The sequence below is a fragment of the Cibotium barometz genome, chromosome 19 (assembly GCF_041138505.1).
Source record: "Cibotium barometz isolate CiBa-2024 chromosome 19, ASM4113850v1, whole genome shotgun sequence".
In the NCBI taxonomy this organism is placed as follows: domain Eukaryota; kingdom Viridiplantae; phylum Streptophyta; class Polypodiopsida; order Cyatheales; family Cibotiaceae; genus Cibotium; species Cibotium barometz.
This window is the reverse complement of record NC_141064.1, coordinates 31,873,275-31,897,455: the sequence shown is the minus strand read 5'-3', so window position 1 is coordinate 31,897,455 and position 24,181 is coordinate 31,873,275. Positions and strand designations below refer to the sequence as shown.

At 47.0% G+C, this 24,181-nt stretch overlaps 1 protein-coding gene and 1 pseudogene across 1 annotated transcript in view; both read left to right on the top strand.

The window, feature by feature from the left end:
• LOC147628461 (uncharacterized) overlaps positions 1–24,181 on the top strand; it is a 128,893-nt gene that overhangs the window by 35,294 nt on the left and 69,418 nt on the right. Inside the window, exons 6-7 of the mRNA XM_086813611.1 lie at positions 4,940–5,191; positions 5,266–5,523. Coding sequence (XP_086669737.1) covers positions 4,940–5,191; positions 5,266–5,523 — 510 coding nt within the window. The remainder of the gene's footprint in view (positions 1–4,939; positions 5,192–5,265; positions 5,524–24,181) is intronic.
• On the top strand, positions 2,443–4,910 carry LOC147628462 (uncharacterized; annotated as a pseudogene).

Genomic DNA, 24,181 nt, shown 5'->3' with positions numbered 1-24,181 from the left:
ACACTTGGTGGTTCGCATAGTGGCAGACCTAGCGCGAGACCCTGGCTATGTATGCATACATGAGGATTCTTTCTCCGAGCGGGAGGCAGTCGCTATGGGACACAGCCACCGGCGCCTGGTTCGAGACTCTTGTAGCACACCAGATGGGCAGATTCGTAGTCACTCGAATGGGGATTACTCTCCATCCAAGCCGCTTGCGAATTCCCGCCGTATGGCTGAGACAGCCTCCACCTCAGTAGGTCATCCATGAGGATCATCTCATGGAATGTACAGGGCCTTGGCGGTGCACACTATGTACATTATCGTGCTTGCTTGAGGCAGGAGCTTCAGAGATGCCTGGTTGGGGGCAGTATTGATATTCTGATGATGCAGGAGCACCATTTGAGTGAGAGCAGGATTCGGAGATATGGTTCGGTGATGCCCGGTAGATGCGACACTTTTTGGTCTGCAGGTTTTGGCCCCTTGGGTGGGCAGGGAGGAGTATGTATGGTCATTGCGGATGCATGGCGGCAGGCCATTGTGGATCGCGGGGTCACTGTGCCTGGTAGAGCGCAGTATGTTATTCTGAGGATGCACGATGAGCATATTGGTGTGCTCAATGTCTATGCGCCCAATCATGCTAGTGCCAAAGCAGAGTTTTGGACCCTTGTTTTACAGATGCATTGCCTGAGGCCGCACATTGGTGTTATGTGGGAGACTTCAACATGCTTGAGGACCCCGCCGATAGGGTGGGAGGCAGTCATGTTACAGTGCACGGCACGGAGCTTGCAGCTTGGGAGCGATTTTGTATGACACTGCGGATCACTGATGCATGGCAGCATGAGGCTTTCTCCCGTTCTCAGGACAGTCTTAGTTTTTCTCGGTCGGATCGCCGGCAAGGAGGAGGGACTAATCTATCACGGATTGATCGCTTCTATGTGTGCGACAGGTTCAGGGAGCGTGGTGGATCCGTTGGCATTCTTGCTGGCACCTCTTTCTCAGACCATGCGCCAGTTATTTTAACTCTTGAGGAGAGGACACAGCTGACCTGGATGCAGTAGGCCAGTGTGCCCAGGGGCTCATCATGCTCAGCTCTTTTTTGCACGCTACAGCCTTGACACGGCTGGGAGAGACACGAGAGCGGGAGCGTCGCTTGAGACGTAGCCTTGCTTCGCTCCAACGCCTTCAAGAGCAGCAGCCTACATGTGAGTGGGTGGCGTCCAGCTGAGCCAGGCACGCCAGGAGGTTAGAGAGGCAGAGGAGCAGAGACACGAGTTTTACTATCATTGCCAGGCCTCTCAGTGGACTCAACTTGGTGATAGAGTGATTGGGGGGTTTTTTGAGATCACCGGACCCTGCCATGCTCGAGCAAGAGTATGCCAGCTCAGGAGGCAGGACGGATCGTTAGCCACTGAGCCCGAGGAGATTAGAGCTATTGCCACTGAGTTCTACAGAGACCTGCTTTCAGCGGAGCCAGCCATGGAGGCACGTGATGCTTGCAAACAGGCTGTGTGGGCCCATGTGCAGAGCAGGGTCACAGATCGTATGCGCACAGCTTTGGGTGAGCCCCTTTCAGAGGATGAGCTTGGTGAGGCTTTGACGGCCCTCCCGCGTCATAGTTGCGTTGGGGAGGATGGATTGACGCCTGCCTTTTTTATGGGCTATTGGGACCTTTTGGGGCCAGGCCTTGGCAGGGGTTTTCAGCATGTTTTGGACACTAAGGTGATGCCACAGAGTTTTTCAAAGGGCTTGATTTTTCTTATCCCCAAGGGAGAGGGAGTGTCAGATGATATTCGGCAGTGGAGGCCTATTACGATCCTCAATACTATCTACAAGGTCCTAGCCAAGGCCTTGAGTTTGAGGATCCAGCCCTTCCTTGGGGATTTGATTCATGCTACCAAAACAAGATTTGTCAAGGAGCGCAGTATCCTTGACAACATTTTCACCTTCTGGGAGGCGACGGCCCAAGCTAGATTTCTCGGCGAGGACTTGGTCGTTATACTTCTCGATTTTGAGAAGGCATACGATAGAGTCGACTGGGTTTTTCTGGAGGGCAGTATGCTTCGCCTGGGTTTTGAGCCAGACTGGATTCGAGGGGTGGTAGCTCTATATTCCACAGCTCGTAGCTAGGTGTTGATGGCAGGAGGATGGGGGCCGAGTTTTGAGCTGACCAGATCAGTCCGTCAAGGATGCCCTCTTGCTCCGTTCCTTTTTCTTTTCTTTGCAGAGGCTATGAGCATGTATCTGACAGCAGAGGAGGTTGGTTTGAGAGGACTCCAGCTTCCAGTCCGGGGTGAGGACTTGCTTGATTCTGAGTTTGCTGATGACACGGGATTGTTTTTGCATGGCCAAGAGGCCAATCTATAGAGGGCAGAGCAATCTCTATAGGTTTTTGGTGTGGCTTCGGGAGCATTGATCAATTGGCGCAAAAGATAGTGGCTTTTTGGATCAGTAGCGCCCCCACTCCGGCATGGAGCCCAGACCTGGGTTTTAGATGGATTCCTCCTGGCACAGCAGTGCGGTATCTGGGATGCCAGATTGGACTTGATTTGTCACCTGAGCAGCAGATCACCCCGCTTCTTCTGAGCATTCGGAAGAAGCTTTTATATTGGAGTACAGCTCGACTTTCCTTGGCTGGGAGGGTGGTGGTGACAAATCAGGTGCTTTTAGCGACTATGTGGTATATCACGTCTTGTTGGATTTTCTGGAGCTCTTGCATCAGCCAGGTATAGAGGCTGATCAGGAACTTTCTTTGGTCTGGGCGAGATGGTCAGCCGGCCCGGGCTAAGGTTGCTTGGGCAGTTATTACTCTTCCGCTGGCCCAGGGGGGGATTGGGCATTATAGATCCAGCTGATCAGAGAAGAGCCTTGTTGGGGAAGCTTATTGTTCGGGGGCTGCTTCCAGGCGCTGAGCCTTGGAAGGAGCTTCTTTTTCAGCGGCTGCAGGCTAGAGCTCCCCCAGCAGGGGGCACTCGGGCACCAAAGATACGGTGGATCTTCACAGAGATGAGGAGGACAGGCCTCAGTAGAGGATGGGAGGACAGATTTGCCTTGAGTATCCTGCGAGCTTGGGAGTTGCTGAGACCGGGGCTTTCTCAGAGACCTCCCACTTGTGAGGAGGAACGGGCCAGACAGCCGCTCATCTGGAGCCCCGCGATACGCACAGAGCAGGGTCATATGCTGGGTTCTCGGCCTCGTCTAGCCTGGGGACCATTGGCGGCAGGCCCAGCACGCAGTTTTGGAGATTGGCAGGCCTCTTGCAGTCTCCCGGAGGAGATCCAGGCGGAGAGGCTGAGTCATTTCAGAGGGGGGCTGATTACAAGGGATGACATTCAGGAGGCTCTCACTGAGGAGTGGTCCACGCCTTTTGAGCCAGCGGCCCCACGGTGGATGGGAGCCTTTACACAGTTGGACATCCTGATTGCTGTTAGAGCTTGCACTGAGGATGGTAGATGGCTCTACTATGAGATACAGGATGAGGGCAGACTTCAGAGAGTGGAGGCGGAGTCGCCTTTGGTTGCAGAGTGCATCTTTCAGAGGATACAGGTAGTGGCCGCCACTTCTCGGAAGTGGCATATTGATCCAGACCCTGCAGATGTGGACTCTGATTGGTGCATATGGGTATATGCTGCGCGTCCTTTGGCCCGGCTCCATTGGGACCCTGGCGAGTACGAGTGGCATGATCCTTATGCGTTCCCCAAGGCCACAGGGATCACCTTTTTCTAGTACACTGTTCGGGTGGGGAGGCATATTTTGACTGCGAGGAGGACGGTCTCTTCAGCTACATCGAAGCATTGGCGGCTACAAGGACTCTCACAGGAGTTCCTAGAGGATTTTTGGACTAGGCTCTGGGCTAGCAGACAGGCACGCAGGATCTCAGCTTTCCAGTGGTGGTTGGTTGCCCACAGGGGCTCTGCAGTTGGCACCTGGCTTGTCTACAGTGACCTTCCGCCGGCCTGCGTCCAATGCAGCCACCCATTGGAGACACAGCGACATTGCCTATGGGACTGTCCACAGGCGCAGCAAATTTGGTTGAGGATTCTGCGCATTTTGGCCCCCCTCTCTCCAGAGGGAATGTATACGTCGGGAGCCACTGCTTGGTCGACTTCGTCAGGGCTAGCTCTGGGATACGAGACGGAGCAGGCTAGCCAGGCCATCAGATTCATTTTGGGCCAGCCTCGCCTTGTTCCTTTACCGGATTTCTCGACAGCCGGCTGGACACAGGAGAGGGATTTACGATCGGAGCTCCTCAGCAGCCTCACCATATGGTTCACCTGGAGAGCCCGTTGTTTCAGGGCCTTTGAGGGGAGACTGGAGCCACCAGCAGAGACTATTCGGGCTATCTGGCAGGAGTTGATTCACACCCTGCGAGGCCAGTATGACCGCATCTGGGGCGACTCAGATCGAGCGATCTTGCGACGCCAGGCCATCCACACCACTTGGCGCAGCGGCCCTTTCTATACTCTACACACGGGTACCCCCCGCTGGCACTACAGGCCACCTGTTTGGATTTTCCCCCCTCCTATTGTATGATATAGCCTCTCAGTTATTTGTACTTTTCTGCACCTAGGGAGAGTCTCCCTAGCTGCCTTGATTGGATCTTTGCTCTGCCTTCTTATGAGCAGGAGAGGGTTTGTAGCCCATTGGGCTTTTTTCTTTTTATAACTAATGAAAGGATCTTTTCATGGAAAAAAAAAAAGAAATAGCAAGTCTGGGGAACGGAGTTTCATCATTTTTAGGTGGGGAAATGGCGTTTCCTGGTAACTATGGTGTGTGTGTGTGTGTGTGTGGTGGTGATTTGTTGTTGTTGTTGTTGTTGTTGTTGTTGTTTGGGGGGGGGGGCGGATGTTGAGCTTTTAAATTCGTACCTTTCATCAAAACATGTAACTGTTATAGCTTGCACTTTCAGAAATTCTGTCTTTACAAAATAATTTTGATAATGACAAGTGGTCTCTTTCAGGTGACTCCAAGATTTTTCAGGCACTTCAGTATGGTGTGTGTTCAACCTCCTTCAGAGCAATGCTTGCGAACAATTTTTGGAGGAATTTTGGGTGGTTTTCTGCAGTTATTTCCTTCTGATTGCAAAACGTTTCTAAAGCCTGTGGTGGAAAGCACTATTGAGGTCTATATGCGCATAAGCCAAGAGCTTCTTCCAACCCCTGCAAAGTCTCACTACACGTTCAACCTTCGTGATGTATCAAAAGTCTTTCAGGTGTGTAACTATGCATTCATTGACTCTTACAACTTGTTCAGGCTAAGGAGATGACCAACCAATGGCTTTGACAGGGAATTCTGATGGTGAAACCAGCTGATTGTGGCACAAAGAAGTCCCTTCGTAGCCTTTGGATTCATGAAAGTATGCGTGTTTTTCATGACCGCCTTATAAACCTGGAGGATAGAAACTATTTCAAGATGATGTTATATGAGCTTCTAAGAAGAAGCTTTGAAGAAACAGCCCCATTTGAGGAAGTGTTTGCAAAGCCTATCATATATGGTGACTACCTTAGGCCAGGTTATTCTATAGAAGATCGCCGCTATGAACAGGTACTGCTAGCAGATTTTGTTTGCAAAGCGATTAGTTGTTATAACTGGTTGCAAGTACGGGATTGCTTCTTCTGCGGCATTTCACGGTTAACTTTACATTGGTTTCTAATTAATCATGTAATAACGGAATTCTGATTTCCCCAGCATAACATTGTTCTGAAGGCTTGGGAGAAAACACTGGCCTTAATCAGATTGGTGCCGTCCACTTAGGAACATAGAATTACTTGATCCCAAATGATAGTGGAAGACCTTCAGGAAATAGAGCTTATATGCTCATTGACACTCTCGAAGAAGGATGTGAGCCTTGAGGAGTGGTTGGTGTTGTCTCTTAATGTGAATCTCGAGTCTGTCTGTGTGTATCTGTATTAATCTCATGTAGAAAGAGGGCCAGACATCTTTTTCCTCATACTCCAGGATGTGAGCCTTGAGGAGTGTTTGACTTTTGTCTCTTAATGTGAATCTCTGTGTGTCTCTATATTAATCTCATGACATGAGTTGCCTGAACTACTCATTGAACTTGAAAAACTAAATGGGGCCAGGCTGCCCTGTTTTTTTTTTTCAGAAAGGAGACTTCTAGTAAGTATGAAAAACTTTTAAGAAATGCAGATTTCACACCAAGAAAGGTGGAGATCTCAACCAATCAGGAGCCCTGTACTGCCAATAGGGTCCCGAATGAGAGGACGTGAGAAACCATGATGGTGTGAAAAATATCACTCCAAATCTAGCCTTCCAAATATTCCAGGCTGAGATGCTAGCAATAATCTCCCAAGAACTGTCTAACCTCTGTGCCAGAGGGACAAAATGTGAAAGTGGCAAATCCTGAAGACAACACTGCCGAGCAACTCCTTGCCTAACCATAATGGCCAAGCTCCTGTCAGTCCCCTCGAATCTCAGCTATGGCCCAGACTGTGTCAACCAAATGATAGAACCAAAAGAAATGATAGCATCCCTCTTAATCCTACCAAAGAGGTGAGCAATCGCAGACCAAACCCTCTATGCTTCCCTGAGGGGAGGGTATCTCTGTAGTCAACAAAGACCGATAAAATTCTCAAGCAATATCCCTCACCTTATCAGGCTCAATCTGAACCTCACCCTGTGAATCTTGCAAGTACCTCACAGAGTCCCTGCTATGAGAAGGCCTGTGTGCTGAAAAAAACTCTTTGTTGCATCTGCCACCCATCTGAGTCCAAAAGGCCTCGTTCGCATGAAAGGCGAACTCAGCCTTCCTGTCCATGGCCAACTGCAGCTCTGCTCTAACTATGGTCAAGAGGTCTCTAATCCAAGTCGCATGTGGATGCTTTTCATGTTCCCTCTGAAGAGGAGCAATCCTACGCCTAATAGCTCTCTCCTTGTCCAGAGCCTCCCGCTTCTTAGACTAGGCAATGCTATGATAATGATCGCTGGTCCTCTCAAGAGCTAGTGCAATATTATGACGAGGATCGGGACCGTCACAAGATCTCCATATCTCTCTGATCTCAAGGGAGATGTCAGCATCTAGATAAAGAGAGTCAGGGATAGGGATACGGATACGGGGAGAGGCCAAGCGAGCCCTAGGCTCCCTGAGAGACAAAACAACGGGTCAATGATCGGATTTGGTGGTGCCAAGCATAATAGCAATGGTGCCTCCTCTGTCCAGACGTGCACAGATGGTCTCATCCCCGCTCCTGCGGTTATGCCAAAAAAAGATAAGGAATTTGGCCTTCTCAGGAGGTCATCCTCAGTCCAACAATCCCTGCCAAAAAAGGAAAGTGTGAACCTCTCCCATGAGGCTCGCTCCAAAGGGTGTAAACCCCCTTCGCGTCCACCCTCCTTGTCAGAAGGTTGCTCAACCATAATAAAATCTCCTCCCACTATCCAATGATCAACTTGGGGAATGACATTTCTTACGGTCTCCCAAAAGGCCACCCTTTCACCTCTCACGTTAGGTGCATAGATATTCAAAATTCCCAGTTTCTGACCCTCATGCATGATCAAGATCCACTGAGCTCTAGCAGGGATGATAACACCGTGCCCAATAACATGAGGTATAATAGATGCTGCCACTGAAATACAAACACCCCCTCTAGTCCCAACTGCCGAGAACCAGAAGGTGTGGCCAGAAAGCATCTTACCAGTTTCGCCACACTGAGATCTATCCAATTTGTGTTCCTGCAACAAAAGCACATCCATAGACCCTCCTGTAACACCAGGGTGAAGCTAGTCCTTCAGAAGGTGCTTCCTACCCCCACGGGTGGGAAGCCCTCCAAGGCCCTAAACATTCCATGAGACGATTCTCATGGAAGAGAAGAGGGTTTAACCCCCGATCTAAGAAGACGATGGGCAACCTGAGGACGCCTCTCATAATGCTGGAGGACGGGAAAATCCACAGGGCAAAGTCCACTGACATGCCCTTGTCTGAGGCCCTGCACCGTGCCTGCATATGTACGAGAAACGTGTTCGCCCTGCGGGGCATCAAGGGCAATGGCATCATGCTGAAAATCCTGCAATACATGATCCCCACTGTGCTGAACATCCTGCATATCGCCCCAAGTAGAGAGGACTCCACAAAGTCATCCTGATCAAAAATATCACATCTCTCTGCAAAGATGCATCAGCTGACACATCCCTCTGACCAGAAACATCATCTATCTGTACATGATCGGAGGAAGACTTCCCAGCAATCGCACCAGGGGGGGTGGCCGTGAGAGACAGCATGCCATACCTGGCGGATTGAAGGACGGGAAGGAACCAAGGGAGGTGGCGCCTGAGAGGCACACTTACGAGGCCTCCTGCGACCTCAAGCCCGAGGACAATCTCGAGCAAAGTGACCCTATTGGTGACAAACCCGGCACTGATCGGGTTTACCTGCAATCTCCATACGTTGCTTCAAAGGGCCACAAGGGCCCCGAAGCAAAACATAGTCCTCAAAGAGCTCAATGTCACGGGCAAGAACCATGACAAAGGGGACAGCATCTGCCGAGGCAGTGACCACCTGGGCAGAAGATGTCGGCAAGGCGTGAAGGGGGGACACTTGAAGAACAAGCCCAAAGGCAGACCCGATGGCCTCTAACATAGGCCAATATGCGCGCAGAAGACCTGGAAACCTGAGAGTAATCGGGAAACGGTTCCAGTCTTCCTCAACAGGGTCAAAATAGCTGGAGTAGGGAAGAAAAAATATCTTCCTCGGGCCCAATCGCAAGGGACTGCCCTTCAAAACCTCTAAAGTTGCATCCTCAGAATCAAAATCCACTTGGAAGAAACCTCTTCCAAGCAACCTGACATCTCGAAAGTGTAGAGCGAGGTCAGAGGGCAGAGCCACCAGGACCCAATCCCGAGCTTGGAGACGGGACAGCAGGTGAGATCCAAATATTCTGGCAATGAGGGTCGTTTTGGAGTCTTTCTCTATTTCGGCGTAGAGGACCGCGAGCTCGGCTTCGGAGAAAACAATGGTTTGCCCCCCGGCCGAGGGAGAATGATTAGCCATGATGCTAATCGAAGAAAAAGGCCGACTTGAACCCGGATGAGGAGCAATCCGAACCAAGGGGAAGGCGCTAAGGCGGAGGAAAGGAAAGGAGGGTGGAAAAGGGAACAGCAAAAAGGAAAAGGGAAGCAAGGGGAGAGGCTGATGTTTTAAAGGCGAAGAGGGGCAGGGGGAGGGCAGCACAATAGCGCTGCGCTAAGGAAGGATGGTAGGCGATTAGAGGAGGGGAGGCGAAACAATGAACAGGAGGGCTAGGGCGGGCAAAGGCAAGGAGGGGAGGCAAAGGAGGAAAGGGGTGAAGCACGAAGAGAAGCGAAATGGCGCAGCGAAGGAAAAAACGAGGAAGAAGGAGGGGGCAGCGATGAGGGAGGGAAGCGAAGGCAGAGGCGGAAGGGAACGATTCAGGCGATGGAGGAAGGAAGGGCACAGTTCGGGGAGCTTACGATTCCTACGCACAAGGTCCATGACTCCATCTCTCTTTTTTTGGCTGCCCTGTTTGGTACGCATGTATGCTAGCTAAAAAGAAGACAAGAAAAAGATGGTTCAATTCATACATCAAGACCAAGAGGTAGGGGACTTGGACCTGCTTTATAACCTCAACAAAAACAAACGAAAACTCAAGCTTAGAGGAATGGCTTTTAGGATCTCTGATTTCTCTAGGTCTATCCACCATGGACAATTTTCGATCTCCCACTTAAAGAGTCCATGCATGGGTGGAGAGTACATACTAGTGGCCGCATTTGCAATCATCAACCACTACTTTGCTCTAACTGGCATAGTGTGCAAATGACACTTATCTTTCAAGCAAACAAAGTATTTGTATGTATTTACATGCACACAGATCACATTAGGTTTCTTCTACTTATGGCAATAAGCTTAGAACAAGATAAGATTCCATTTTACTCCCCATAAAGATTCTATTCACACAAGATGTTACCTATAGACTAAAATTTGGGTTGCCATCTAGATCAAATCAAGCTTCTTCAGCGCAGTCGCATCACCCTTTCTTTCCTTCGTCTCTCCACCAGTCTCCAAAGGAAATAATTGTTTCCTCTTCTCAATTTTCACCTCTTCATAGTAGTTGCACAACAAACAATCTTCGGGGACGACAACACCACCAGGAGCTTCCTGAAAATCTCTTAATAGATCTTGAGCTCTCAGCAATATTTTTTCTAGTCACTTCTCTCCGAACCCAACTACACAACAAAAACAAATATGTACACAACCCACATCTTAAAACGAGAATGTGTGAACATCAAATGTAGGAGTCCAATACAGAAGTGTGCCATGAGCCAAGCCAAAGTGCAATAGAAGGCTACAACTTACTATTTGTATATGTGATCTCCTCGAGCAAGGTCAAACATCGTATGATGGTTACATTGCTTATGAGCTACCGTGTTGTGGTATGAAGTCTGCAATGTTTGGTATGGAACAAAAGAATGATGGTCACTCTTGGGTGGAGTATGTCACATGCAATTGTGATTGTTTTGATGGTGCAATGTGTTTGAGTAGATGCTCTGGCCATTTACGTTACGTGAATATTGACTGCTCTTACTACTCTAGGTTGCATTATCAGAATGAAACACAGTGGAAAGGAAGGCTAAAACGGAGTTGTCCTGTGGGATTGATTGGTCCAAAGTTTAGAAACATTTCATGTAAGCATTGTGCACAAATGCCAGAGTACATCTGCACATGCCTTGCTATAATGTATTATTGTCTCCCAAGAGACCATGACTATACTACACGATGTGCTAGACACCTTGGTGATCATAATCGTCCTTATGAGGTGGGTCTATGCAGGAGTTTTAAACAAGAGATTGAGGAGAAGTGTTGTCTCGTGTTGCAATGAATCCCTTTACAACAGTGAAACAATTGGAGACAACTGTGGCTCAAGATGTCATTTTAGACATGTTGATGAGGGATATGAAACCTCGCAATTCAGAGATTGGTGAAGATGAGTTTGCAGAGCTACTTGAGTATATCACTTCATTGTCAAACAAAAGGAGGATAGAAAGATTCTTGGAGTGTGCCAAAAGAGCCAAAAGCATTAAATCAAAGGTTCTTGAGGCGGTTTTGGATTTAAAAAACAGATACATATATCCATTTATCCATAGTGTGCTTTCTCGAGACTTGTTTTTTTTTCAAAAAGAGACTTCTATTAAGTATAAAAAAAACATACAACAATCACAGCTATAAGCCGGAAAAGAATAGAATCACCCCAATATGTAAGGTGATTTCAACCACTGAGGAGCATCATGATGCCATGTAAGACCTATGGTACTATAGGAAAAAAAGATGCCATGGTCCCACTCCCGCATAAATATCACACGCTTTGCCTGCGCAAAACGAGAGGGCCCCTGAATGCGAGCCCAAGTAGCCATAAGAGTATGGATGATATCACCCCATATAGTACTAATGCACTGAGACCCGAAAATCTAGACACCCTCAATAGCCTCCGTGCATCTAGCTCTCCAGATCTACCATGCTGTAATTGAAACCGGCCTCTGATAGAAACCAGAGTGCGGTAGACTAGCAATCACCCGTCCACTTGTAGTCTAGATGTGAAAACAAAACAGAGTGGAGCTAGAATGCCCAAATCTGAAAACAAAGCGACACCTGTTGGCCCCAAAGCTTGGCGCCCCTTGCGGTATTTCTTTATTCAATTTCAAAAGTATGAAAGGCTGAGTACAACAAAATCAGCCAAGAGATTACACCTGTATGTCCAATCTGACAGCCCACAATATCTCTTAGCACAGAGGATTCACGCACACAGATCTGTGTCTCAAAACAACACACTGTGCCTCCCTCTGATCAACCAAGACCACTAAGCAAGGCAGCCATGAGCATACATCTGGCATATCTCAAGCACATGATTCAACATCTCAGCTCATACATACATGTACTGTTCAACCTCTGTCTCCACCCTTTTCAATCTGCCATACCCCTCCTCTCACAAGGGGCCAGATAGCTCAAATCTGCAACAGACATAAAGCAATAGAGAGAGAGATAGATGAACAAATGCGGAGCTTACCAAAATCAGCTCGTGGATCTACACCGGAGGAAGTAACGGTACCAATCTGTACTTGCAGGCACCTCTTTCAACAACCCTGCTTCACACGTGTGAGTGTACTTGTCTGTACCTTCCTCTTTGCATCCACTTCAATTCTGAACCTGACTGTTCAGACCATAGAAGCTACACAGAACCAGTCCGTATTGCCTCGGAACACGTGCCAGAAGCTGTCCTTGCATACGCCGCCTGCAGCCAGTATCTGTACCCGACTGTACCTGCGCAGTCAGCCTATACCAGATCTGTCCAGCGCCGCCAACAGCTGTACTGTCCAGTGCAGCTGTACCTGAACTGTCCGTACACTGTACCTGTAGTGGTACAGTACTGTACCTGTAGTTGTACTTAACTGCACAGTCTGTACCAGCAACTGCAGCCGTCTATAACAACCGCCGCCCACTCTCTAGGTGCAGAAATCAGTCAGCACAGCTTGTACCTGCTGCAACCTGTCCGTACAGAACTGTACGGCTGGTTTGCACAGAGAAAAACAGCAGCAGCACACCCTTCAGCAGTCGACCTCTTCTCCTTGCTTTTCCACGCTTCCCCACAACTCGTTTGCTCCACGTTTCCCAAAAAGAAGAGAGAGAGAGTGGAGAGAGAGGCATACACTCCAAAAGTGGAGTTGCCCCCTCCCCATAATAATCCTAGGGCCCCAACTTTAATTGTTATTAAAGTTCCCTAGGGGCCAGTAAGGCCTAGGGGCAACTTTCAATAAAACATTAAAATTCTAATGTTCTAGTTCCCCCCTTCACACCTAGGGATGTCCACACATCATTAACTGTGTCCGGGCACCCCCCATGTGAATCATTCAATATTTTGACTCAGCAACCACCATGCCCACACTTGTGCTGTTCCATTTTCACAGGGCCATGACATACCCCCCTCTTGAAAAATGGCAAGCGTCCTCGATTGCATTCTGGTGATAGAGCAAAATATCCAAAGTGAAATATACAATATGACAAGATCAGCGTCCCAATCTCTCTAAGCCATGCACATGTAACATCATTCACTGCAAACCAATGGCGTAGTAATAGTCCAAGTTGTATACCACTGTGAACCATACATATCCACAAAGTCCCATGTGACTAGTACACATATATCATAGAAGTCCCATAAACAGATGTACTGTCAGCCTCAGTACCTTCGGGTGAGATAAAAACTGCACCAAGCGACCTCTAGATGTCATCTGAGCCTGTCTGTATCAAGGGAGTGGAGGTGCTACCCCCCTCTTGAGCATCAGGTAATGCTCCAGACCCATGCTCTGTTGAACCTGAATGAGCCACAACAAGAGTCGGCTCTAACTCAAAGGCATCGAGATAAAGCTGCAAAACCTGAGGTGAATCTGTTAAGTCACCTTCCTCCATCCACTTCGCATCCATCGGTGAATAGTTCTTGAACTTCACAAGATAGCGACGGGAAACTTTACCTCGTACCTTCCTTTCTTTATGTGCCAGTATCTGCTCTGGAATCAGAACCTCATCAAGTTCCTCAACTTCCGGCTGAGCCTCATCTGATACATCCTCAGGCACATCCCCACGGAAAGGTCTAAGAAGACTCACGTGAAAAGCATTGTGAATCCTCCAGTGATCTGGTAGCTTCAAGCGATAGGCTACCTCACCAATCTTTGCCAAGACTTGAAAAGGCCCATAATAACGCATGCTCAATTTAGGGAATAAGCGCTCTTTACCTTTCATCTTCTTGAGTCTAGCCTTTTCAAAGCGCAAAAGAACCCAATCACCCAATGCAAACTGTAAATCACGTCTGTGACGGTCTATGGCTTTCTTTTGCTTCTGCTGAGTTTTCTGGAGTGCCAACTTAACCCTCCGATAAGCTTCATCCAAACTTTCCACATACTGATCAGCCTCAAAGATCTTATCCTTTGTATGCAAAATGGGTGGTACTTTCTTCCCTCCTTCAACAATCTCAAAAGGCGCCTTGCCTGTCGAGGTATGTACAGTGTGGTTATATGCAAACTCCACCAAAGGAAGATACTTTTCCCATTGTTGCTTGTGCTCTGACACATAACACTCGAGAAGATCCAACACTGTCGAGTTAGCCTCTTCTGACTGACCATGTGTTTGTGGATGAAATGATGATGAAAACTGTACCCATGTTGTCAAACAACCCTCTCCAGAACAAACTCGTCATCCGTGGATCACGGTCACTAATGATAGACGTAGGCAAGCCATGATATTTGAAGATGTTCGCCATAAACAACTTCACCATATGATCCACTTTGATCGTCTTACGCACGGGAATGAAATGAGCCTGCTTACTGAACCTGCATATGATAGTCCAGATGCCATCATTTCCCGTTTGTGTCCGTGGAAGATCAAATATAAAATCCATGGCAATGCTCTCCCAAGGTCTATCTGGAATAGGTAAAGGCTGTAATAACCCTGGTGTCTTTTGACGGTCAAACTTTACCTTCTGACATACGATGCATTGCCTGACAAAGGCATCAACATCTCTTCTCAAGGTTGGCCAATAAAAGAAAGTCTCCACTGCTTTTACCGTGGCGTCAATACCTCTATGACCTGCATACGGTGGAGCATGACTTTCAATCATAACCTTGAGTCGCAATGGCCTGGTAACACACAGTCTGCCATGCATCAATAAAAATCCATCTCTGAGAGTGTAATGCTCATGTCGCTGATCCTCAGACATCTGATCATACAACTTTTCAAAATCCTCATCATGGGCATAGTGGTCTTTCATTTCATCAAGCTCATGATGATAAGCAAGTGAAACTATAGAGACCTGTGGCTTGCGTGACAAAGCATCTGCCACTACATTCTTTTTGCCTTACACATGCACAATCTGGAAGTGAAACATTGACAAAAAGTTTGCCCAACGCATATGCTTCTTTGAAAGCTTAGTCTGCGTGAGGAAATAACGCAAGGTCTGATGATCTGTCTGCACAGTGAAATCAGCCCCAAGCAAGTAGTGTTTCCATGTGGAAAGAGCGTGAATTACAGCCAACATCTCTTTCTCATAAACCTTTAAATGCTTCTCGGCATCTTGCAATATTCTACTCTCATAGGCTATGACATGTTCCTCTTGCATGAGAACTGCCCCAATGCTACTTCCACATGCATCACACTGGACAACAAAAGCCTTTCGGAGGTCCGGTAACACCAATACTGGATCCGAAGTAAGCTTTTCTTTGATCTTTTTGAATGCTGTAATTTCCCGATCAGCCCATCTAAATGGAGTTGCCTTCTTTGTCAAGGCATGAAGAGGCGAAGCAATTTCAGCAAAGTACCGTATGTATCGCCTGTAATAGGAACACAATCCTAGAAAACTGCGTACATCATGCACGGTCCTCAAATCTGGCCAATTAAGAATTGCTTCCACCTTTGCTGGATCCATACGGACTCCATGCTTAGACACAATATGCCCCAAGAAATGTATCTCGTGCAAAAAGAACTCACTCTTCTTGCCATTAACAACCAGCCTATGGTTTCTGAGTTCTGAAAACACAATGGCCAAATGCCTTCTATGCTCTTCCTCAGTTTGTGAATGCACAATCATATCATCAAAGAATATGCCCACAAACTCTCTATGAGGCCTGAAAATCCTGTCCATCATTCTGTTAAATGTGGCAGGCGCATTTGTCAAACCAAAGAGCATAACCAAGAACTCATACAACCCAAACGTGGTTCAGAATGCTGTCTTATGCACATCCTCGGGTCTAATGCGTATCTGATGATACCCGCTTTTCAAGTCAATACGACTAAAGACTGTGGAGCCCTGTAAGCGGTCCAAAATGTCATCGATCCTCGGTATGGGGAATCGATTCTTGATGGTATTCTTGTTCAGCGCCGTGTAGTCAATACACATGCGCCAAGAACCATCCTTCTTCTGCACCAAGAGTACAGGTGAGCAAAAGGGTGATGAGCTAGGCTGTATCAACCCTTTATTCAAAAGCTCCTGCACCTGACTCATAATCTCTTCCTGTTGGGCTGCACTAACACGGTACGGCGGTCTATTCGGTGGAGTACTACCAGGAATCAGATCAATAGCATGATCATCTGGCCTCTCAGGAGGAAGTTCTCCTAGCAATGACTCGGAAAAACAGTCTTGAAACCCACATAAGAAATCAGTCCTGTCCTTATCTAACATAGACAAATTAGACTTAGACTCATCATCTTGTGCATCCTTTACATAAATCAAGTACGTGGAAAGATGCTTTTTCATTACTGATGAAATCGCCGAAGCGGATACAATAGGAACAGATTCCCCTTTGAGTTTTACATCCAATACATGTTCTTTCCCTCTATGAGTCAGAGTGATCTTCCTATTGTAAGTATCCACCACCGCATGTACTCTGTGGCACCATGGCATTCCCAACAAAACATCACAGCCATCAAGTGGCATGATACAGAACTCTTCGCTGTCCACATAACCCTGCAAATGAAGCTGAAGCTTCCCAATGATAGGAATAACGGGTTCTGCATACCCTGGACAAGCCATATTAGCCTCATGTAACGGCCCCATCTCCTCTGCACGAATTCCCAATCGGCCAGCCAAATTTGGTGAAATGAAGTTGGCTCTAGCACTTGTGTCAAAGAATATCAAAGCATTCTGATCTCTCACTTTGCCCCATGCCCTGCACAACTCTGTCTCTTCACCACCTGGCTGTTCCCCCACAAGATCAGGAACTAACCCCGCAGAAGGTTTTGGTTTCTTTAACTTGGGCTCTCCTTTATTGTCAGAGTCCTTTTGGGACTTTCTTTTGGGACAATTAAATGACATATGTCCCTCTTCAGTACAGTAAAAACATTTCCGAGCATCTCTCAAAGCCTGTCTTTCCTCAGAAGTCCTCTTGGGCATTGGTAACTTCTTATACTTTGTCTCTGAAGACCCTTTAGCATCACGAGAAGCATGCCCAGATTTTTCAGCTTTCTTGCTCATGTTCTTACTTCCTTTAAACCCAGATGATCCTCCAGTGAGTAACGCATTAGCTGTCATAGCATTTTCAATCATCTGTGACATGTTCGTTACTCTTGTCTTGATACAATAATCTCGCACCTCCTTGGGCAGCCCACAACAATACTTCTCTACCTGCTCAGACAATGGCACTGCACGATAAGAAGTCACTGGGAGTAAAGCTTCCCAAAACTTCTTGTTTTAATCTTCCAAATTTCCACATTTTGAAGCATCCAATTTGTGCCATGCGGTCATAACATCCACCTCAAATGTAGATGTAAGCCATACGGAAGAGAAAACCTGTTTAAATTGTACCCAAGTGGTGGGTGCTATGCCCTGCAAAAGAAGAGTAGACCACCACTGCAAAGCATTGCCTTTGAGAAAAGTGGCAGCTTTCCTCACCTTAGAGGACTCTGTGTAATTCCCACCAGAAAAAGCAGCATCAAACTGCTGTAAAAAGGTGAGTGCTTTCAATTTATCTTTGGCCCCACTGAATGTATCAAACTTCACTGCAGCTCCCCCTTCCTTGTAATCCTTCGCCTTTCCCATAGGCGTTAGATTATCATATGGAAGTGGTTTCGCAAGATTGCTGCCCCCAACATTCATGCCCATCATTGGGTCAACATTACCCATTCCCACACCAGGCATACCATACATTCCAGCCATGTTTCCAAACATTCCATTATGCATACCTGGCTGCATACCACCAAACATATTGCCTTGCATTCCAGGTTGCATGCCTCCAAACATATTTCCTTGCATACCGGACTGCATACCACCATGCATATTCCCCTCCATACCAGGCTGAAAATTAGCTCCAAAAGGCCCATGCATACCCATGCCTCCCTGAGGATAACCCCCAGTCATAGATTGGAACACCGAGCCACCACCAAAATAACCTGGATGCATATTCTGCTGAGGAATTGATGGCTGTCCAAAGAAGGAACTCTGTGAGTTTGCACCATAAGCATGCTGCATGTTCGGAAACTGGCCAAGAGATGGTTCCTGTGGGATGGCACCACTATGACCCTATGGAAGGTTCTTAGAACGAACCTTCTTCTTCTTTTTCTCGGGCTCTGTGCGGGATCTCATAAATTCAGCAAATCTCTCACTCTGAGTGAGCTGCATAAATACATCCATAACACTAGCCAAACGATCTTTGAACCGAGCATCATCATCCTCTTTACCAAGCACATCTTCTGGCTGTGTTATATCCTCATAAGGCTCAACATCTACAGCCTGTTCTCCTGCATGAATATCCTCAGATACATCTCTCTCAGGAGAAGTCTCTTGCTCTTCCTCTTCATGATAGAAGTACTCATCCTCTGTATCAGACATGTTTGCTGAAAAAAAAAAATTTTCAGCGATGGCTTTCTTCGAGGCAACCATGAGCTCACCCCCTTCAGAAAGTTGATGATTTGTCCCGGCAACGGAACCTTGAAGCTGGCCTCTGATAGAAACCAGTGCGGTAGACTAGCAGTCACCCGTCCACTTGTAGTCTAGATGTGAAAACAAAACAGATTGGAGCTAGAATGCCCAAATCTGAAAACAAAGCAACACCTGTTGGCCCCAAAGCTTGGCACCCCTTGCGGTATTTCTTTATTCAATTTCAAAAGTATGAAAGGCTGAGTACAACAAAATCAGCCAAGAGATTACACCTATATGTCCAATCTGACAGCCCACAATATCTCTTAGCACAGAGGATTCACGCACACAGATTTGTGTCTCAAAACAACACACTGTGCCTCCCTCTGATCAGCCAAGACCACTAAGCAAGGCAGCCATGAGCATACATCTGGCATATCTCAAGCACATGATTCAACATCTCAGCTCATACATACATGTACTGTTCAACCTCTGTCTCCACCCTTTTCAATCTACCATACCCCTCCTCTCACAAGGGGCCAGATAGCTCAAATCTGCAACAGACATAAAGCAATAGAGAGAGAGATAGATGAACAAATGCGGAGCTTACCAAAATCAGCTCGTGGATTTACACCGGAGGAAGTAACGGTACCAATCTGTACTTGCAGGCACTTGTTTCAACAACCCTGCTTCACACGTGTGAGTGTACTTGTCTGTACCTTCCTCTTTGCATCCACTTCAATTCTGAACCTGACTGTTCAGACCATAGAAGTTACACATAACAAGTCCGTATTGCCTCAGAACACGTGCCAGAAGCTGTCCTTGCATACGCCGCCTGCAGCCAGTATCTGTACCCGACTGTACCTGCGCAGTCAGCCTGTACCAGATCTGTCCAGCGCCGCCAACAGCTGTACTGTCCAACGCAGCTGTACCTGAACTGTCCGTACACTGTACCTGCAGTGGTCCAGTACTGTACCTGTAGTTGTACTTGTCTGCACAGCCTGTACCAGCAACTGCAGCTGTCTGTAATAATAGCCGCTGCCCACTCTCTAGATACAGAAATCAGTCAGCGCAACCTATACCTGCTGCAACCTGCCTGCTGCAACCTGTCCGTACAGAATTGTACGGCTGGTTTGCACAGAGAAAAACAGCAACAGCACACCCTTCAGCAGTCGACCTCTTCTCCTTGCTTTTCCATGCTTCCCCACAACTCGTTTGCTCCACGTTTCCCAAAAAGAAGAGAGAGAGAGTGGAGAGAGAGGCATACACTCCAAAAGTGGAGCTCCCCCCTCCCCATTATAATCCTAGGGCCCCAACTTTAATTGCTATTAAAGTTCCCTAGGGGCCACTAAGGCCTAGGGGCAACTTTCAATAAAACATTAAAATTCTAATGTTCTAGTTCCCCCCTTCACACCTAGGGATGTCCACACATCATTAACTCTGTCCGGGTACCCCCCATGTGAATCATTCAATATTTTGACTCAGCAACCACCATGCCCACACTTGTGCTGTTCCGTTTTCACAGGGCCATGACAGTAATACTAGCAACAATCTGTCAAAAATCCTCTGTCTAGGGGGTGTGTAATTAGAGTGAGGGACATCCTGCAATAAACCATGCTGGGCAATACCTCTACGAATGAAAATAGCAGAATCTGTACCACTGCCCTCATAAAAAAGCTGCGGACCGAACTGGGACAGCCAAGCAACTGCCCCCCAAGTCACATGCATGGCTCGGCCACTCAAGTTGTGCAGGAGTTTCAGAGTCAGTTTACCCTTGTTTATGGAAATGCAGGGAAGCACAAAGGGTTTGGTCTGCTATTGCACATCTCTTTGGTAGAATTAAGAGGGATGCTATCATTTCTTTTGGTTCTATTATTTGGTTGACACAGTCTGGGCCTCAGCTGAGATTCGAGGGGACTGAGAGGAGCTTGGCCATTATGGTTAGGCAAGGAGTTACTCGGCAATGTTGTCTTCAGGATTTGCCACTTTCACACTTTGTCCCTCCGGCACAAAGGTTAGACAGCTCTTGGAAGATTATTGCTAGCATCTCAGCCTGGAATATCTAGAAGGCTAGATGCACTGAGGCCATTGAGGGTACTCCCGTTCTTGTTTCGCAGTGTCTTTGCAGGATTTGGACTGATATTATTCACACCATTATGGCTACCTAGGCCAGAATCCAGGGATCTTCGAGGGTTGCGGAGAGGAAGCACGGCCAGTTTATGAGAGTGGGACATTGGTATCTTCTTCACATCCTCTCATTCGGGACCCTATTGGCAGCACAGGGCTCCTAATTGGTTGAGATCTCCACCTTGCTTGGTGTGAAATCTCCATTTTGTAAAATTTTTCCATACTTAATAAAAGTCTCCTTTTTGCAAAAAAGAAAAAAAAAGGAAAAAAAATTGCTGTTGTTTTTAACCTGAATACAATTTCGTGCTAGCGCGTGCTTGTTTGGAATGTGATGCTACTCTTTGGAGTTGTTTCGAGCAGTTAGCGGCGGCAGACGGTGCCATGTGCCAACATAATGTGCTTATGGTGTTGCTGTGGCTTTTTTGATGGCTTATACGATGGTCCTTTTTGTTATTATCCTCGACTTGGGCGCACTTCACTCGCTGGAATATAGCATCTTTTAAGTTATTGTGTTTTGTGGTGGGAGGGGTCATTAGTTGAAGGCGGATTGCCTCTTACTTTTATTGACGGATTCTTACTACTAAGAGGCATAGAGTACGATGGAAGGTTTGGGCTACTCTACATCAGATTGTCAAGGAGGACATGTGTACTTCATTTGATGTCCCCTTCTCCACTGAGTTGTTCAAAAAAGCACTCCATGCATTACCTCAAGGTGAGTGTCCAGGGGATGATGGCCTTTCATCCACTTTTTTCATGACATTTTGGGATGACTTTGGGGAACCTATCACTATGGCCCTTTAGAAGATTTGGAACACAGGGAGTATGCCTTCTTCTCTCACTGAGGGTCTTATTCAACTTATCCCAAAAGGTGGTGATAAGACGAATATTGGTCAATGGAGATCTATCACATCGCTTGGGACTGCCTAATACAAAATACTTGCCAAGGCAGTAAGCATGAGGTTGCAGCTAGTATTGCAGGATGGGTTCCTTGAAGGAATAAGCATCTTTGATAATATCTTCTCTTTTTGGGAGGCAGTTGAATGGTCTAACGAAAGCAACCAGTCCCTAGCCATCTTATTGCTGGACCTTTAGAAAGCATATGATAGAATTGACTGGGATTTCTTTGAAAGAACTCTTAGATGCATGGGATTTTCTGAGGACTAGGGATCAAACATGTTTCATGCTTGTATCGGGATGTTCACAATAGTGTGCTTGCATATGGTGTAGAGGTGATCACTTCCAGATCCCTCATTCTATACGGCAGGGATGCCCCTTGGCCCCCCTGTTACATGTCATTGTTGCCGGCACTATGACCCATTTTCTTCACTCCATTGCTAGAGTTTCTGGTTTGAATCTCTACCTTTGCGTGGTGAGAACAAGCTTTTGGACTCTAAGCTTGTTGATAATACTGTTATGTTCCTCGAGGCCTCACACATATGTTTATGTTCCTTTTGGATTGCATTGGAGGAGTTTTGCCTCGCCTACAGGGGCTCTTATTAATTGGCATAACTCTATTAGTTTTTGGACTAGTGACTTGCAAAGAGTCAATCGGGGTGTAGAGCTCGGGTTTACTTGGATTGATAGAGAATGTACTACCAGATATTTGGGGTGTCAAGTTGGGGTTGATATATCGCTTGCACAGCAGTTTACACAAGTGCTTATAAGCATAAGAAAGAAACTTCTTCATTGGAGTTCTCGGAGAATGTTTCTAGCCTCCAGATCCCTTGTGGTTAACCAAGTACTACTTGCCTCAACTTGGTTCATTGTCTCATGTTGAGTACTACTTGCCTCAACTTGGTTCATTGTCTCATGTTGGTGCTTCTCTCATGGATGCATTTGCCAGCTATGGAGATTTGTCTGCAACTTTCTCTTGTGAGGTTGGATGGTACACTTGACCCTCGGGCTACACTTGACTCTAAGGCTAGAGTTGCTTGGGAGACTATTATACACCCCAGACAGGATGGGGGGCTGAATATAGTAGTTCTGGATTTACATTGCAGAGCATTGCTTTGCAAGTTAGTTCCTTCCAAGCATTGAGCCTTGAAAGACTTTCTTTATGTTTCACATCTCCGGATGTATGCCTTGCTGTGGTGAAGATTGGATACCCAGTTCACCTCGGAGAGTATAGGGCACCTTCCTCTCCACTTATAGCAGGCATTATTATAGTTTGGAGCAGCATGAGACCTTTTTTGAGATAGAGGCTTCCTAGATCATAGGATGAGGCAGATAGATAGCCCATTAGCTGGAATGACTACATTAGAGATGAGGTTGGGCTACCTTTGGGTGCATCTAGATATATGTAGTGTCTAGGTTGGGTATCCTTTGGGTGCATTGGGTTATCACTTAGAAGACTTTTAAAAGTCTTCCTATGGATCGGAGAATTGCATCCAGCCAGCACCTCGATCAGGTTGATGCAGCTACACCTCATGAGTGGATTATTGGCACATTTCATGATCAGCATCATCCTAGATGGTTGGGTGTTTTCTCAACGACAAGAGTGCCATTATAGTTGTTAGCCTTGCTGGATTAGGATGTGGAGGGAGATCATGTTTTTCATTCTATCTAGCGAGGATGGAGATTGATGAGATGTGACACACAAGAGATTATCCCAAGCACTGCCTTTCATTGAGTAAGAGTACTTAGTCGCCAGGGAAGCACTCACATGTTGACTCTCTTCCTCACATTGTGACCCCTGGGTCCTGGTGCTTATGGTTGTATGGTGGATTTCCTATTAGATAACTTCATTGGGATCCTTGTGAGTGAGAGTCAATTGATGCAGAAAATCCAATGAAGAGTCAGCCTTTTTTCAGCTGCACTATCCACAATCAGGCTCCTTTTACTTGGACGAATTCAGAGGACTCCGACACTCAAGCCACATTGGGAGAGTCATGACATTACCCCTACAATTCAAAAGAGAATTTGGCATCAACTTTGGCACTCATTTAGGATGAGCCAGATGTCCCACTTCTTTTGGTTATTCTTACATGTTGGCCTCTCCATTAATGAGTGGAGGGCTATTTTTGATGCACGGTCCTGAAACGGAGAAATGCGTTTCTAGGGACTGCAACGGCCAATTCCTGTGACTATGGTGCAGACCCCTCCTGCCCTATATGCCCGGTAGCTTCTTAAGACAATACAACATTGCATATATGCCCTATATGCCCGGTAGCTTCTAAGACAATACAACATTGCATATGGGGGTGTAAAGCTTCTCAAAGGATTTGGGGCTATATAGCTTAGCTTATGTGAGCAGATTGAGGAGAGATATCATTTATGTTACTTGGCTGCTATTGCTTGGCTTGCTCAGTCTGGCCACATATATTTATTAAGGGCAAGGATCTGGATACCACCATAATGATATGCAGAGGTGTGGTCCAATGTCGCATGCTACTGGATGATCCTCATACATAGTATAGACCACCTCTGTAGAGGATTGATACTACTTGGAAGATCATTGCCAGTATCATAGCTTGGCACGTTTGGAGGGCCAAATGCACAGAGGCTATAGAGGACATCCAGATACACACTCTGTGCATTTGTACTATATGGGCAGATATTATTCACACTCTTATGGCCACATGGGCTCATATACAGGGATCATCCAGATCTGCGCAAGCAAAGCACACTGTATTCATGAGGGAGTGGGATCAAGGATCTTTTTCTCATTGACCCCCATAGGACTCCCTTGGCACCTTTGTGCCCAAGATTGG